Consider the following 16,422-nt stretch of genomic DNA (forward strand, 5'->3'; position numbering starts at 1 on the left):
AAGGCTTTAAATAAACGCAAGTTGTTGTTGAGACTGTCAACCCAGGAATAATAATTCTTGCATTTGATACAGCGTCTTATCATGTCTTCAAGATGTCTCAAAGCGCTTCACAGGATACACTGTAAAGTGAATTGACTCTATATTTTGTGGGTGAAACGCAGCAGCCAATTGCGCACAGCAGCGTCCCCACAAACAGTCGTGGATTGAGTGACCAATAAATGGTGAAGATCGTTCCTGATTCCCTACAATGTGTAACCTTTTCCAATGAACACAAGACTTACACAGCAGCCGGGTTACTGAAACATTTCTACACATTTATTCTCACTTCCCAAAAATTAAAATGAACCAAAAACTGAAAATTAACAATGCAATAAAGGAATCACAAACATCAGACAGTGCTGCCTGAGAAGACGATTTAAATAATTTTAAATATATCCTATGTTATTTATTACTACAAACACTTCATACAATTTATTTCAACAAAGTCCCCCCCCCCCCAAGTAATGGAACGAAACAGGAATGGTCTGGACAGCTGCAGAGTTAAAGTGGACTTTGCCAAAGAAATTATCAATTACAAACATTTTAGAGGTAGATTTAAGTTGAGAAGAACAGAAATGTGTTGTGTGAAATCTTCCCCCCTTTGTGTCTAAAATTTCTCCCAAAAGTTACAGTAGAAAGAAGCTCAAGAGGACGAGACAAATATCCTCAAGAAAAAAAAGGGGGAAAAAAATTACCACTGAAGCCCAGAAAAACTGTTGGATGTGAAGTGACCCGAGATTACTGGCTGTAGTTGCTTCTGCTGTACAAAACGTACTGCCTGACTTTACCATGGGGTGGAAGAGCGTGGAGGAAGGAAGAGCTGGGGGATGGCTACACAGCTGTTGAGAGGAGAGCCTCACAGCCACGAACCCCCAGAGTTTAAAGAATCGCAAACGTCAAATAGCAAATTTTAAAATAAGAAAAAAAAATTCAAAATGGATTTTTGATTTTTTTTCCATCTACAAAACACACAAGAGGAGGGAGGCGTGCGCCGGGCAGGCCGATTCCCTGCCAACTCTCGGGCGCTGCTCTCCGGTAGTTTGTTTTGTGTCTTGTCTGTTGGAGCAAAGCTGGGATCTGGCTTGCAGTGGAGCGCAGCGGTGCACGGTGGCTTGCTCTCTGTGCTCGTTTGCTTTTCTGTTTCAAAGTGCTTGCTGGGTTCTGCTCCCAGTCAGGGGCTACTGTCTTCACCTCAGAGCCTGAGCAAGTGAAGGATGTGTCAGCTGCACGTTTCTAGGTGCCAAGCTTGCCAGGTCCAGCATCAACTCCGTGGATACAAGTCCAAAGAAAACGACTCACACACGATTAGATCGTCAAGATTTCATGAGGCTTCTTTCCATCTTGTCTGACCCGGGCTTTCGCAGACCATCTGAATGGCAGGCTCGTTCAAAGTCTTACTTCGGGTCGTTTATTTAAAGAGAAATAAAAACAAGGTTGTTACCTCACCATCTTCACTAGAGAAACCTGTAAAATTGAAACATCAGAATTATTTTCACATAATAATCCAGGTGAAACACATTAAATAACAGCAACGTCTCACAAACAGCCATAAAATGAATAACCAATTTTATCTGGGAACTTGAGAAACAAAAAAGTACCAGCAGACTCCTGTGGTTACATTATTCAGGGCAAAAATCTTAAGGACTCTCTCGGCTAAATCAGAATGTTGTGCGATCAATCCCCATGTTGGGATTTTGAGCTTTCAGTCTGGGCTGACACTGCCAACTAGTGCTGAATTGTTAAGAGTTGCCATCCTTTGTTAAACCAAGGTCTTATCTGTTCAGGCGGATGTTAAAGATCCTGTAGCACTTGTGTAAAAGAGAACAACAATTCTCCAGATAAAAACAACTGGTCATTCTCTCTCTGGTGTCTGAGGACAATGCTATGCGCAATCTAGCTGCTGGATTTGTCAATAAATATTACTACACATTACAGTACATCTTGTGAGGGGCTTCAAGACATTTTAGGCAACATGATAAACCTCTATATCAAATATAAAGATGATTTATAATATGCATTTATCTCTATTCTCACTCCCCATGGTTCCAAGTGCTCCAGGACACTACCCTGCGTGAAGGGCGCTATATAAATGCAAGCTGCTGTTGTGCTTTCTCCTGTGCCCCACTTTGTGTAACCAGCCCTCACTCTGAACTAGAAGCCTGCTGTTTTCACGTCCTCACCCCGCCAGTGGCCCCTTCTTGACTATCCTCTGACTTTAATACAGATGAAAAGCACAAAAACAAGAGCCTTTTCTAATATTCCATCAGCTCCTTTTGAGATTTCTCCTTCTGTTATTTTGTATTGCTAGATCAGTGTCTTTTTTGTAATCTCACATCCACCTGCATTTCTTGTGCAGTTCAAGCATTGAATGTTATCTGAACAATACTGAGCTTTACTGTAGCCACTGCAGACTTACTCAGGTGCACTGTCAAACAACCAGCGACCCCTCTCAGCTAATATAAGAATGTTGAAGGTAGTGCTGCGGTTCCCACCATCTGCCACTAGAGGTCCTCAGAGATCGAGACCATTGTAACATTTTCCTCAAATATATAAATAATACAACAAAATTACATTTGTATAACAGTGCCTTTCACGACAGGAGGACTTCCAATAATCCTTGTACTTGGTAAGTGTCTTTCACGTCAGGATGATGTCTCAAAGTGTTTCACAGGATATGCTGTAAGGTGGAGTGACTACATATTTTAAGGCAATTATGACTGCCAATTGCACAACAATGTCCCACAAACAGCCATGGAGTGAGTGACCAATTTTATTTGGGGGATTGTCAGCAAGGACACCAACCTCCCTTCTCTTTTTAAATGCCATGGAATCTTTACCATCCAACTGCACAACCAGACAGAGGCGAAGCACATCACCTCACAATGCAGCTCCCCTCAGCCTTCACACTGCATTGAAGCATCAACATACGACTAGGTGGTTCCAAGTTCCAACATGGGGCTTGAAACCCACAACCGTAGAATATTATAGCACAGAAGGAGGCCATTCGGCCCATTGTGCCTGTGCCAGCTCTTAGGAAGAGCTGCACAATCAGTCTCATTCCCCTGCTCTTTCCCCATATCCTTGCAAATGTTTCCTTTTCAAATACATATCTAATTTCCTTTTGAAAGTTGTTATTGAATCTGTTTCCACCACACCTTTCAGGCAGTGCCAGAGTCTCCAACCCTCCTGATCCCAACTCCCCGACTGTCCAGTGCCTTGGGACATCCTCCCAACGTGAAAGGCGCTATCCACATGTAATTTGCTGTTGTCGTCGTCAGAGTAAGAAGGTACTAGGGCATGAAGGGATTTGTATGCAAGAGTAAGGATCTGACCAGAGACAGGGAGTCAGTGGAGCCTGGCGAGGATTGGAGTGATGGGGGTTCAGTATATGTAGGATACGGGCGACGGTTTTTATGAGCTGAACCTTATGGACTTTGGGGAGACAAGCGAGGAGTGCGTTGAGAAATCAAAGCAGGTTAGGGACAAAAGTGTGGATGAGGGTTTTGGTGGTAGTCAGTGTGAGATAGGCTTGGAAGTGGGCAATGTGGCAAAGGTGAAAGAAAGCCGTTCTGTTCGGGGACTGAAAATCAGGTAGGAATGACAGCTAGGGATCTAAGAGCATACCAAGGTTGCACATTGGTTTGGTGAGTTCGAGAGATTGGCCAGGGAGGTTGATGAAATCTGAGCCGGAGGTGAAGAGGCATTGACAGAAACCAAGGAGGATGGCTTCTGTCTTGGCCAAATTTAGCTGCAGGAAGTTGTTGCTCAATTCAGGTCTTGATGTCTAACAGACAGAACATCAGTGGATCTTGGATTGAAATAAGAAAAGGAAAAGTGCATTTGGGTGACATCCACACATATGTGGAAGCTGAGCCTTTGCAGATGATGTCACTGAGAGGAAACATGGAGATGGAAAAAAAAGGGAGAGGGCCCTGAGGTACACTGTGTGTGACTATACAAGCCTGGGAGAAGAAACTGTTGAGAAAAAGTGGAGGGGGTGGATCAAATAGGATCTGTTTTTAACGTTATTCAAAAAGATGGCAAATCCGACAATTAGTCACTATGCTACAGCGCAATAGACAGTAAACTTGAAGTCCCGAAATGAGGCTTCAATCCACAACCTCTGCCCCAGAGGCGAAAGTGTTACCAACTCAGCTAAACTGACACCTAAGAAGAAATGTTTTTTTGCGTTGGTAAATTACCTGAACATCCTCTGAAGATGAGTCTTGGTTCTCCTGATCATCTTCCATCTCGCTATCGGTGTTTGCGGGGCCCCCACTGCGTGTGATGGCCCCAGTCCGGGTCTCCTTGCTTCTCCCAGAGTATCTCTCAGGTCTCTTTTGCTTCAGGACGTTGGCCTTCCTCTGCCACACCACTTTCTTGTTTTTCATTCGCAGGTACAGCCTGGGTGATGCCATGCCTGTTGAGGTGGCGGAAGTCCGCTGCCTAGCATCTGATTTAAACCGTTTGCTCTCTGCCACTGACCCTTTGGCTGATCTGACCGGGCTGGTGGTCCTGGAAGTGACGGAGGAGTTGTTTGGTTTCTTTGATTTTATCGGGGGCAGCGATCTTATTCTCTGCTGCAACCGAGGTGCTGAGGAAACCGATTCAGTCTGCAAGGTCCCCAGCATTCTGCCTCGCCTTTTGCCCAAGAGAATCGGAGTGCTCTGCAGCTTGATCTCCGTGTCCGCTGTCCTCCTCCGCTGGACTGCCCCCTTCTCACTGCTGGCTGGAGAGTGCGAGCCAGAGCCTTTGGCAGAAGGCGACACTGGTTTCTTGGGGCAGCTGTAGGTCACGTGTTTGTTCAGGCTGCCCAGGTAAGTGAATTCCTTCACACAGTAGGGGCAGTGGTGGCTTTCCATTCCTCTGGTGTTTAACATGGCTTTCTTCTTGGCAGATGCTCGCTTCTTCTGGGCGATGGCTTTCTGCACCAGCCTGTTCCGCTTCCTTTTCAGAGCGTTCATCTTTAGCTTGTTGATGGTGGCTTTGGGTTTGCTGTCCGTATCGAAGCTCAGCCGCTTGGGCTGCCCCATCCTCCGCATGATGCTGTTCCGGGCTGGCTCGCCTCCCAGGGCCCCATTTTTCTTCCACACTTTCTTCTTGAGCGGGATGGCGTTCTTCTTGGGGGTGTAGCGCCTCTTGTCGCTGGCCGAAGCGCAGGCCAGGATGTGCTTGTGCAAGGCCGGCATGTTGTCAAAGCTCTTTCCGCACTTGGTGCAGTGGATGGCCGTGCTGAAGGTCTGCGGGATGTTGTGGGTGGTGAAATTGACCGCGGACGACCCGTTGCTGGGGGTATTGCGGTTGTGGTACTGAAATGGGGGCGGCTTGAAGCTGGGGTAACGCTGGTTGAGACCCATACGGACATCCGGCCCTTTCGACTTCACCCCAGACGCCATGACCTTTATTGTAGTGTAAAGCTCCTCAGTCAAGTCGGTGGAATTATCATCATCCTCCTCCTGAGGTGGTGGGATGGAGCTTTCGGGCTGGGCCGTGGACTGGCTGGGGCAGCTGGTGGCTTTGTTGGGGTCTGTGAAATTCTGAGGTCTCAGCATCCCGTTTTCAAGCTCCTGGTGCGTGCACTCCTTGCCTGGGTGCAGGTCCCGTTGGTGGTGCTGCAGGTTGCAGAGGAAGGCGAACTCCTTGTTGCACACCGAGCAGGCAAAGATCTTGCCCACCCCGTGCAGTGAGGACCGGTGCTCCGACAGACAGTCCGCCTCTTTGAAAAGCTGGACGCAGAACTCGCACTTGAAGGGCCAGTGCTCTGCGTGGACGTGCAGGTGTTGGGCGAGGTCCTTGATGGAGAGGAACGGCATTTCGCATACGTTACACGTGAAGTTTTTAGTGAACGCGAGCTCTGTCTTCTCGTGATCTCCCGGCGAGGTCTGACAATCCTCCTCCGCCCCCTCCTGCTCCTCGGGGCAGTATTCAGCTGGTGATTCCTGGGGGATCTCTGGCTCGATGGTGGGTGGCAGGGCATGGCTGGCCTCCTGCTCACTGTCTGAATCTGGATAGTCGCTGTCTCTAATCTCCTCTTTGATGTGGACGCTGACGGGTGACAGAGCTGGAGTGACCGCCTGCAGGACGGAGGTGCTGGACTGCGGGAGGGGCGAAGGCACGGAGAGAACAGGGGGCAGGGGGGAAGGGACCGGGCTGGTGATGAAAGGCTCTGCGGGGGCTGACTCAGAAGTGGCCTGAAGTGGGGCCTCCGCCCCTAGGCACGCCTTCGGGCTCCCCTCTGGCTCTTGCCTGTCTGCCACCGACAGATCGGTACCATTGTACTCGTTTAGAAGCACCTTCTCCAACATAGAGGTGGTGGGTTTTCTCTTCTTCTTGCCGCACATAACGTGTGGGCCAGCAATCCCCGTTTCCTCTTTGACATCCCCTTCACTGCACGGCTTCTTGTGCAAACTTAAATCCAAGATGGCCACTCCCGACCCACTGCTCTCTGTCTTCACATCAGTTTGCACTTTGCCACTTGACAGGTCCAGGGGTTGTTGGCTGCAGAGATTGATCACCAGTTGGCTCGTCTGGCACTCTTTAGACCCCGTTATTTTACCTGCGTTATCAACGCTGAGCGGGCTGAGAGCCTCCTCCCGACTGGACAAGCTCCAGGCCGGGGAACTATTCTGGCTCTCAATTTTTGGTACTTTCAGCCCCGGTAAACTCTCGCTCCATAACCGGATGAATTCAGCGTCCTTCCCTGTGCCGCTGAGAGCTGGACTGTGCTGGGGGGAGTTTGGCGGGGAGCTGGTTCTCCTCTTGAAGCGGCTGAAGCCCATAGCTGCCCCGGTCGAGGTTGAGGGAGTGACTATCGCCAAGCTCTCCCCCGACACTGCCCGTGGTGTGTTGCCGTCCTGGATCTGAAGAAGCTGCTTAAGCTTGGAGGTTAAGAAAGTGTTTTTTTCTAGGGGTCCAGTCAAAGCGTTGGTGGTCTGAGCAGGAAGGGGCAAAGGACACAGTGAGGAGACAGCCGAGGAGATGGTTTCCACGCCCAGGTCGGGTTTGGCTTTTCCAAATGGAAGTGGGCTAATGGTCCGTCTCCTTTTAGGACCTTTCAGTTCCCTGTCTGATGGCTCCTTGAGATGCGAATGATTGGCTGCAACTTGGGCGGTGATCTTCAGGTTCTGAGGAGATTCATCGGTTACCGCATACAACACAGAGGCCAGTCCGTATGGGTTTGTGCACGTCGTGTCAAGCTCGATCACCTCACAGTTGCTGGTGTTGCTGTTTGATTCGATTTTGCCATCGATGTAGAAGTTTAGGTTTTCAGAGATGTTGCTGGAAACGTCCATGATGTATGCTTGGCTTTCATCACTCTCTTCTTCCTCCTCCTCCACCTCCTCTTCCTCTTCCATTTCTGTGCGTGTTGTACGATTCCCGGCAGAAGCCAGGCTTTGCTCTGACACTAGATTTGATTCGTCCCCCAAACCTTTCCTCCTAACCCGAATACCTTTGGCCAGCAGTGGGCGCTCGTGGATACGCCTTTGGTGCCGCCGCAGGTTGGTGTATGAACCAAAAGTCTTTTTGCACAGTCTGCACGGGTGCTGCAGTTTGGGTTCACAAGCTCTTGCACTGGAAGGTTCCAGGTTGGAGTCCTTGGCCACACTTATCTTGCCATCCTCCAGGGTCACAGGCCTTTCGAGCCTCATCGAGTTGTTGACACTGATGTCAATTGCTCGCTGGTCAAACTCGAAGTCCTCGTTTGGAATCTGTAGAGCAGGGCTCCCCTTCACGATGTTTTTTTTCTTCGGCGCAGCCTCGTGTCGCCTCTCATGCCGTCTCATGTTAATGTGGGTGCCAAAGGCTTTGCCGCAGTATTTGCACTTGAACGTGAAGCCTTCTGTCGATATGTGGATGTGCTGGTGCCGCTCCAGCCCCTGCTTTGTGGTAAATCTGCGCTCACAGTTTTTACAGGGAAACATGTGCGTTTCCTCGAAGTCCCTGGTTCCATTTTGATCACCTTTTGATCTGTGTTTCAGGGTCTTGATGGGAAGCTTCTTCTTGGGGCAATTCTCAGCCGAGCTCTTCTCCTCGGGCATGGCTTTGGGCTCGAGGGTTTACTTGCGAGTTCTTTAGCTGAGGCAGAGCCTTGCGTGTCGATAGTCTTTGAGCAGCTATTCTTTGCTCTGGTGGATGTGTTGCAGAGGTAAAAGGCTCATTCTTCCTTGAACCTAGGAGGAGAAGAACACTGCTTTATAGCAAACCCAGACACCTTTAGACATAACAACTCACCTGTTACTCACATGTCAACTAACTTCTGGCAGAAGTGGCCTCTATTGTCCATAAAGAAGGTGACTGCATAATACAAATTTACATTTATAGTGTCTTTCACATAGGAAGTTGTCTTCATGGCCAGTGGAGCCAAGGAATCAAGGGCGGTGGCAGAAAGATAAAGAGTCAGCGTTGAGTCACACACATGTAGAAGTTAACTCCATGTCTGTGGATGGCATCACTGAGCGGGAACATGGAGAGGAAAGGACTGAGGACAGAGACCTGAGGATGCGAGGAGAAGCTGTTGGAAGAGACAAAGTAGAGACATTGACAGCATGAAACCAGTCGAGGAGAGAAATGGGAAGGTGAAGCTGAGAGGAAAGGTGTCAGAGAAGGATAGCGTGATCAACAGTGTTGAAGGTGGCAGAAAGATCAAGAGGAACGAGGAGGCAGACAGAGTCCTGGTCACAGGTAAAGAGAACGTCGCTGGTGACTTTGACCAGAACATTCTCTGTACTGTGGGCAGCATGGAGACATGCAGGGAGTGCCGGGAAAGGAGACAACAAAGCTTGTTCCTTTTATTGGAAAGGCAGGTTGGAGATAGCACAAAGATGGGTCAAGGGAAGTATTTTTAGAGTGGGGGTGGGGGGGGTGTTGACAGCACGTTAAGCAGATAAATGTTAACAGACTAATGTTAAGCAATCAAATTAAAGATTTTTTTCTGGGAATTTTTCCCACGAACGTAACACACAAACAAGTGTGTAAGTATGTGAATTCCTCATGTCCCTGCCTTAGGACACTCTGAGCACCAGTAGGAGGTGATGAGGGTGTGTGGCCTGTAGGGGGGGAAACCATCAGGTGGGGTGGGGGGGAAACCTGTAGCACGTGGTTTGGGGGCTGGAAGTGGGAGTTACTAGGAGCAGAATTACTAGGAGCAGAATTACTAGGCGCAGCTCTGCACTCACTTATACCCCCTTTGCTAAGGTAAACACGGTTTTATCTTATCGATTGAGAGAACTTGCATTCTGATCGTACCGTACGACACAAGAAATTCTCAAAGCACTTTTCAGTAATGGTCAAGTACTGAGACCATTGGTCTGAGTGAACGTAACAGCCAAATTTGCACCCCAGCAATACCCATCAACAACCATGAAGAAAACGACCAAATTATGTGAGGAATTGTTGTCCAAGACAGCAGAAGAAACTCCCTCCTCTATGCAGAAGTGATAGGATCACTAATAATTTTAATCGCCATTACTTGTGAAGTGCTTTGAGATTTGATAGCTGGATAGGGTGCTAGAAAATTGCAAGGATTATTGTGAATAAAAAAATAAAAATTTGGTCACTCAATATTGGGATATCGCTGTGTGCAATGGTCGGCTGCGTTTCGCTCACAAAATACAATCAATTCACTTCACAGTATATTCTGTGAAGCGCTTTGAGACATCTTGATAAAGCGCTATATCAAATACAAGGATTATTATTATATTGATGATGAGGCTATTTAGCTAAATCTATTTTACAACACTCAAGGCAGCTAAATTGCTGCAGACTGTAATGAGGAAGTTGCTGACCCACCAGAACTGCAGAGGTAATATAGTGATCAATTGTAAAGCATGCAAACACAGCGCAAACAAGGAAAACATTATATTTGCATTCACAAGTCCTGCGAAGAGTATTCATTGGCTTCATTTATCAAATATTCAAAAGAGGAAGAAACAGCCAGTGTAACAAATGTGGAACAGAACGTTCTTAACTGGCGTTCATAATCTTGCACTCGTCCATTGTGCAAAGCTTGCCAAGTGAAGCAAGCAAGAAATAGACAAGGACTGCAACTGCCACTGCCTCTCAAATCACTGAGACAGAAGCAGAGGGTAGTTGGTGAATCATTGTTTTTCAGACTGGAGGGAAGTAGACAGTAGTGTCCCCCAGGGGTCGGTATCAGGTCCACTGCTCTTTCTAATATACATAAATGACTTGGGTACAGAGAGCAACATTTTGTTTAAGTTTGCAGATGACACAAAACTTGGGAACGCAGTGAACAGTGAGGAGGATGAGGGACTTTAGTCATGTGGGGAGACTAGAGAAGCTGGGCTTGTTCTCCTTAAAAGCAGAGAAGGTTACGGGAAATATTTATCAAGGTGTTCAAAATTGTGAGGGGTTTTGATAAGAGTAGATTGGGAGAAATTGTTTCCTCTGGCATTTGGGTCGGTAAATAGGGGACATAGATTTAAGGTAATTGGCAAAAGAACCAGAGGGTAGACAAGGAGATTTTTTTTCAATATACAGAGGTTACGGTCTGGAATGCACTGCTTGAAAGGGAATTGGATAGGTACTTAAAAAGGAAAAAATTGCAAGGCTACTGGGTAAGAGCGGGACTGATTGTGTAGCACTTCCAAAGAGCCAACACAGGTACGATGGGTCGAATGGCCTCCTTCTGTGCTGTAATATTCTATGATTGTAATGTCATTGTAATGCAGGACTATTTGTACAGTCTAGTAGTCAGAACCATACAAGCTAGCTCAGAGTCTGAGAAAACACATCCTGATTGATCAACCCTCTTGTTATTTTCTGACAATATCAGCAACAGAACTCAAAGGAAAATATTTGGAGTGTTATATATACACACCAGATAATAAATCAAACAGTTAATACAACCGAGTGCGGGAAACAAAATGGGAGGAAGGGCAAAGCCACTCTTAGAGATGCAAAAAATTGAGGCAAGAGTTACTCCAATACCTACCTTTGCCCGGAGAGCTAGTAACAAATCAGCACAGGTTAATTATACATGCAATCAGACAAAAGGTCATGTTCATGCTTCTCTGATTGAAAACAAGCTCTAAGATCCAACACCAAGACAGAGAATTCCCTGAGGTACAGATCAGCCATCATTTTATTAAATGACAGAACAGGCTCGAGGGGCAGAAGAGCCCTATTTCTATGTTTCTACGTTGGCTTCATCTGCTGTTTTGAAACTGGGATGGACGACAAGCGAACAGCACTTTGGCAATTAAAGGAGTAATTTAATTGTGTGTGTGTGTGGAGGGGGTTGCGGGCAGGGGTGGGGGGTAGGGAGGGTTCACAGAGTGGCAAACTACAACAGCAAAGACCAGAGCAATTTTTTTTTCGTTTCTTTCCGCATTAGCAACTCCATCATTGAAAATCTAAATCCGAACAAAACCCTTCGGGGAGCAACTTCTTTCGAGCTAGTAAAATATAACCCTGGAGAATTGGAGCAACCTGTGAAAAGAGGATGGTTGGAGATAGCTGACAATACACAAGCGTGTTTAAGAGGAGTGAATAACCTTCAAAATAAGATAAAGCAATTATCAGCAGGAATAGGACATAATTCCACAACCTCAGCCAACTCGGTATCCAGTTTAAGTCATATAATAGTACTTGCATTTAATATTGTGCCTTATCACGTCTTCTGGGACGTCTCAAACCGCTTCACAGGATACACTGCAAAGTGAATTGACTGTATATTTTGTGGGTGAAATATCGTCAATTCTTCCATTGGGACTTGAGCTCACAAGCCACGTTGTCAGAGGTGCCACCCTTCAGATGAGACATGAAAATAAGACCCCATCCCTCAAGAGACAACACAATGGTTGCTACGTTTCCCAACTAAACAGAACTGTAATCAAAGTGCGTTTAAAGATTGTTAAGGAGCTACGAAACAAAAAAAAACTTTCTTCCTTTAACTTAATACTACTAGACCCACCCTGCAGTATAGTTATCATTTCCTTGTTGGAGATAACACGATTAAACCATATACATTACAATAGCTCAAGCACCTTCAGCACTTACAAAGGAAAGTAGGTTAATAGTCGAGCGAGCTTTTAGCATTTGATAAAAGGTTTTGAAGCTTGAACAATAAGTAATGAGAATAGATCATCAGGGCGTGGCTTTCAGTTATGAAGACTTTTTTTCCCCACAAGATCTCCTAAATATCTTTCAGTTTCCCCCTTGGTAAATTCAATCCCATCCATGGAGTACAATCTATTCAAACATTCTACGAAATGCACATGTATATTTCACTGGCTTGTGAATGCCATGTAATAATAATCCTTGTATTTGATACAGCGCCTTATCGTGTCTTCGAGACGTCTCTGTATATTTTGTGGCCCAAACGCTGCAGCCAATTGCACACAGCAGCGTCCCACAAACAGTCATGGATTGAGTGACCAAATTGTTATTATTAATTTTTTCAAAAATGAGAAGGGATTATTATCCCCGGAAAAGCGATCTGCCAATTGATAACAACCGGGTTCCTACTTGCTGCTGGTAAACAGAGGTGTGTGGAGTAAGGAAACTTGCCCAATGTTTCACCCTGCCCGGGAATCAAACCCAAGTCTCTCGCTTGCGATGCGAGTGCTCTAACCACTGAGTTACAGGATTCTACAGAACACCAGCACCTACAATAGCAGTCCTTTATACAAGTCGCACCCTGTGTATCAATGTCACTCAACCCTTTGCCATTCCAGGGTTGCACTGGGTTCTTCCTTACTTCCTGATTTCGCTCGGCGAGCTTTCTTCCTCTTGGCAAATAGGCTTAAAAGTGGAGGGAAAGTAAAAATCTAAATCCCAAGATCCAAAATCAAAAATCATCAAAAAAACAAATTCCAATTGATTAGGGGTGATGGGGGGGGGGGGGGGAAGAGAGGCCATGTAAATATCAGCAGGATCATTAAACTGCCTGCCTCATTTTTTCTTCCCCTCCTAAAGTTTGTCCTTTTTTGCTGTATGCAGCCTTCACTATTAAGGAGATTAGAAGCAAAACTCCCTCCTCCACCTCCCCGGGAAAAATTCAGTACTTAAAAGCAATTATTTTCCAGGTTAATCTCATAGAACGTAGGCAAGTTTCCTTACTCCACACGCCTCCGTTTACCTAGCAGTAAGCAGGAACTTGCTTGTTAGCTGATTGGTGGATCGCTTTCCGAGGATAATAATCCCACCAAAAATAAATAAGAATTTCGTCACTCAATCCACAGCATTTCACCCACAAAATATACATTCAATTCACTTTACAGCATAGTACTTTAAGATGTCTCAATCAAGTGATAAGTCGCTGTATGTTGGCGAAATTCCACCCAAGTGCAATTTAGATAATCAAATTACATGAGCCAACATTTACAGAAGCCAATCCATTTTGAAAATCTAGCCAGGAATCAGAGCAAGGAGCAAATGTCCGTACCAATGGCTAAACAAGTAGTTGGTGCCTCAGTGTACAGTCAGACATTATTTTCAATACAAAACATGCACTGTTGTAAAAGAACAGGCTGCCAAAGTGTAGATGGTTTTATTGGTAGATGAACACTGAGCAGCAGCGTAACATGAATAGGCCACAACATCATCTATAAAAAAAGCACATCACATTGGTTTGAACATGTTCTGAAATAATATTACTTTTACAACAGAGAATCTGTTGTACAGGAAAGTTTTGGTGCTTCAAGAGCAGAGCTCCATTGTAGGTGAAGATGCAATGAAATATTATGAAAACATTTTGCGAAAGTCTTAAAGGCACAGGTATATGTACTCACTGACCTAAGGCTAGATTACTCACTTTCACAAAGCAAAAGTTTAAGGAACACACAGTTCAATGGGGCCAAACAAGTGGTGGTGGTGGTTAGGGGGAGAAGAAAGAACATAGATTGTGAATATGAGAAGATTTTGTATTACTATATCATCTTAAATAATAAATGATCTCAAATACTTTGCAGTAGCGTAGTGGTTAGAGCATGCGCTTCGCAAGCAAGACAACCTGGATTTGATTCCCAGGCAGGGCGAAATGTTGGGCAAGTTTCCTTACTCCACACATCTCGGTTTACTTAGCAGTAAGTAGGAACCCGGATCGCTTTTCTGGGTGTAATATCCTTTCAAAAATAATTTGGTCACTCAATCCACGACTGTTTGTGGGACACTCCTGTGTGCAATTGGCTGCTGGGTTTCACCCACAAAATACACAGTCAATTCACTTTACATTATATTCTGTGAAGCGCTTTGAGAAGTCTCGAAGATGTGATAAGGCGCTGTAAAATAATCCTTGCATTTGATATAGGCCTTATCATGTCATTGAGATGCCTCAAAGCGCTTCACAGAATATACTGTAGAGTATAGTGACTATATTTTGTGGGTGAAAATATATATCAAATGCAAGGATTATTATTAATTATCGTGAAGCAGAGCGAATATTTTTAGCAGTGAAACATGGCAGCCATTTTGCACGCAGCAAGGTCCTATAAATTGTCATAGGGTTAATAACTTATTTCGGAGGAGTGTTGGCCAAGACACTGGGAGAAATTCCTTACTCTGAAAAGTCAAAGAATAGAAGCACTTTCTTGCCAAGTTCAGTGAAAAGAATATTCCAAATGGGGTATTTCATACAAATGTGGCAGAACTTCCTTCTTTTGATTTAGAGAATAAGCTGTTTATTACAGTAATTGAACTAAATACAAATCGCTTGCAACACGCAGTTGGGAAACTCAGAATCTTACACCACTTACTTGCTTCACCTGCGCTGACAGTGCTGCCTGTGTTGCAGTCTGGGGGACATGAAGCAGGTCAAACAAAGGGCTCGGTGAAGTCACACAGGTAAGGAGGTGGTGGTTATTACCAATAGCTGTCAAGATGGTTGACTGCTACGTTTGATGGTCCAGTCAGCCACAGCAGGTCAGCAATGCAGTTTCACATTGCCTTCGAATGAGGTCCTATCTGCGTGTTCAGGTGGATGTTAAAATCTCATGTGTCCTGGCCAACAATCCCCCAAATAAAATTGGTCATGACTGTTTGTGGGACATTGTGGGAATGCTGCCGCATTCACCTCCCAAAACACAGTCACTCCACGTTACAGTATAACCTGTGAAGCGATTTAGGACATCCTCCTGATAGGAAAGGTGTAATACCAAATGCAAGGATTATTATAATCACTATTGATGGATCTTTCGCAAAGATCGGGAACGTCTTTTGGTCAGAAAAGTAACAACAAAAATGTCGGTTCTGAAAGTGGAGCCTGCTTGCGGCAAACAATATTTTGCATATTCAGGGCCAACTTAATGTCATCGTACAAATAGCTCTGACTTCTGTTTTTCAAAATTGTGGTAGGATATTTGAAAAGTCCACCAAAAAAGGCAGACCCAAGCGAGACACATTATTACATGTAAAGGGCTATTAGAAACTACTGAGCACGAGCCGTTCCTTTACATGTCTGAACGCTTTGTTTGGAATTCTGCCCTGCAGTAAATCTCCTACCATAATTTTGAAAAACAGAAGCGAGAGCTATTTGTACGATGACATTAAGGTGGCCCTGAATATGCAAAATATTGTTTGCCGCAAGCAGGCTCCACTTTCAGAACCAACATTTTTGTTGTTACTTTTCTGACCAAAAGACCAATCCTGAGTACTAGCTAGCTTGGGCAACTTGAATTGAGTTCCAAAGTAGCCTCTAAACCACTCGCAGCCCAACTGTTGATAAAGGGATTAGCACTGAAGTGAAAAGCAGCCGTGGCATGAAGGCTCCTGTGGTACTTTTGCAGCTCAGTCAGTGAGATTGCTCCACCTCCATTACATAACTAATTCTAGTCAAGTGCATCCCCTGATGTGAGAAACACTTCAATATTTTATTGCTCTGTCTGCAAACCCCTGAAACTGACACAGAGAATTTGGCTGCAGCAGTAATGTTACTCTGACCGCTTACAGCTGGGTGTTTGTGAGAAATCAAATCAGATAGAAACAGGCCCGAGCAATTCATGAGACAGCAGGAACACCCTGTCAGCAGTTTGGTGGGAGAGATCCTGACCAACAATCCTTCAGAGAAAAGCAATTGGTCATTTCACTTCATTGCCCTTTGTGGCGCACTGCATTGTCCAAACTGACTGCCATATTCGGTTACACTACACTTCACAGAAAATTCCAAAATGCTTGGAGACGTTGCTCTGATAAGGCAACTTAATACAAGGATTAGAATCATTAGAAACAACAATCTGAATCTGGAGAGAATTTAGCTCAGTCTGTGAACAAACAAAAATAATTGTACTTCATCCAACCTTTGAAACACACAATCCTGTAAAGTTAAAACCATTTGTAGCACAGGCCATTCTATGTTCCTTTTTTTTTAAAAAAAGAAAACAATCTGTTCAGTCCCATTTACCTGCCCTTTCTCCATAGCTCTGT

At 45.3% G+C, this 16,422-nt stretch overlaps 1 protein-coding gene across 6 annotated transcripts in view; it reads right to left on the reverse strand.

Annotated features, from left to right (window-relative positions):
• Window positions 1–293: 293 nt before the first annotated feature.
• The window catches only part of prdm2a (PR domain containing 2, with ZNF domain a), a 33,432-nt gene continuing 17,303 nt past the window's right edge, over window positions 294–16,422 (reverse strand). For all 6 annotated transcript variants that reach the window (XM_007897749.2, XM_042343567.1, XM_042343568.1 and 3 more), the window contains 2 exons: window positions 4,242–8,210; window positions 294–1,503 (listed from right to left, as the gene is read on the reverse strand). In XM_007897749.2, coding sequence (XP_007895940.1) covers window positions 1,477–1,503; window positions 4,242–8,078 — 3,864 coding nt within the window. In that variant the 5' untranslated portion in view covers window positions 8,079–8,210 and the 3' untranslated portion in view covers window positions 294–1,476. The remainder of the gene's footprint in view (window positions 1,504–4,241; window positions 8,211–16,422) is intronic.

Source organism: Callorhinchus milii, unplaced genomic scaffold (assembly GCF_018977255.1).
Source record: "Callorhinchus milii isolate IMCB2004 unplaced genomic scaffold, IMCB_Cmil_1.0 Scaffold24, whole genome shotgun sequence".
Taxonomy (NCBI): domain Eukaryota; kingdom Metazoa; phylum Chordata; class Chondrichthyes; order Chimaeriformes; family Callorhinchidae; genus Callorhinchus; species Callorhinchus milii.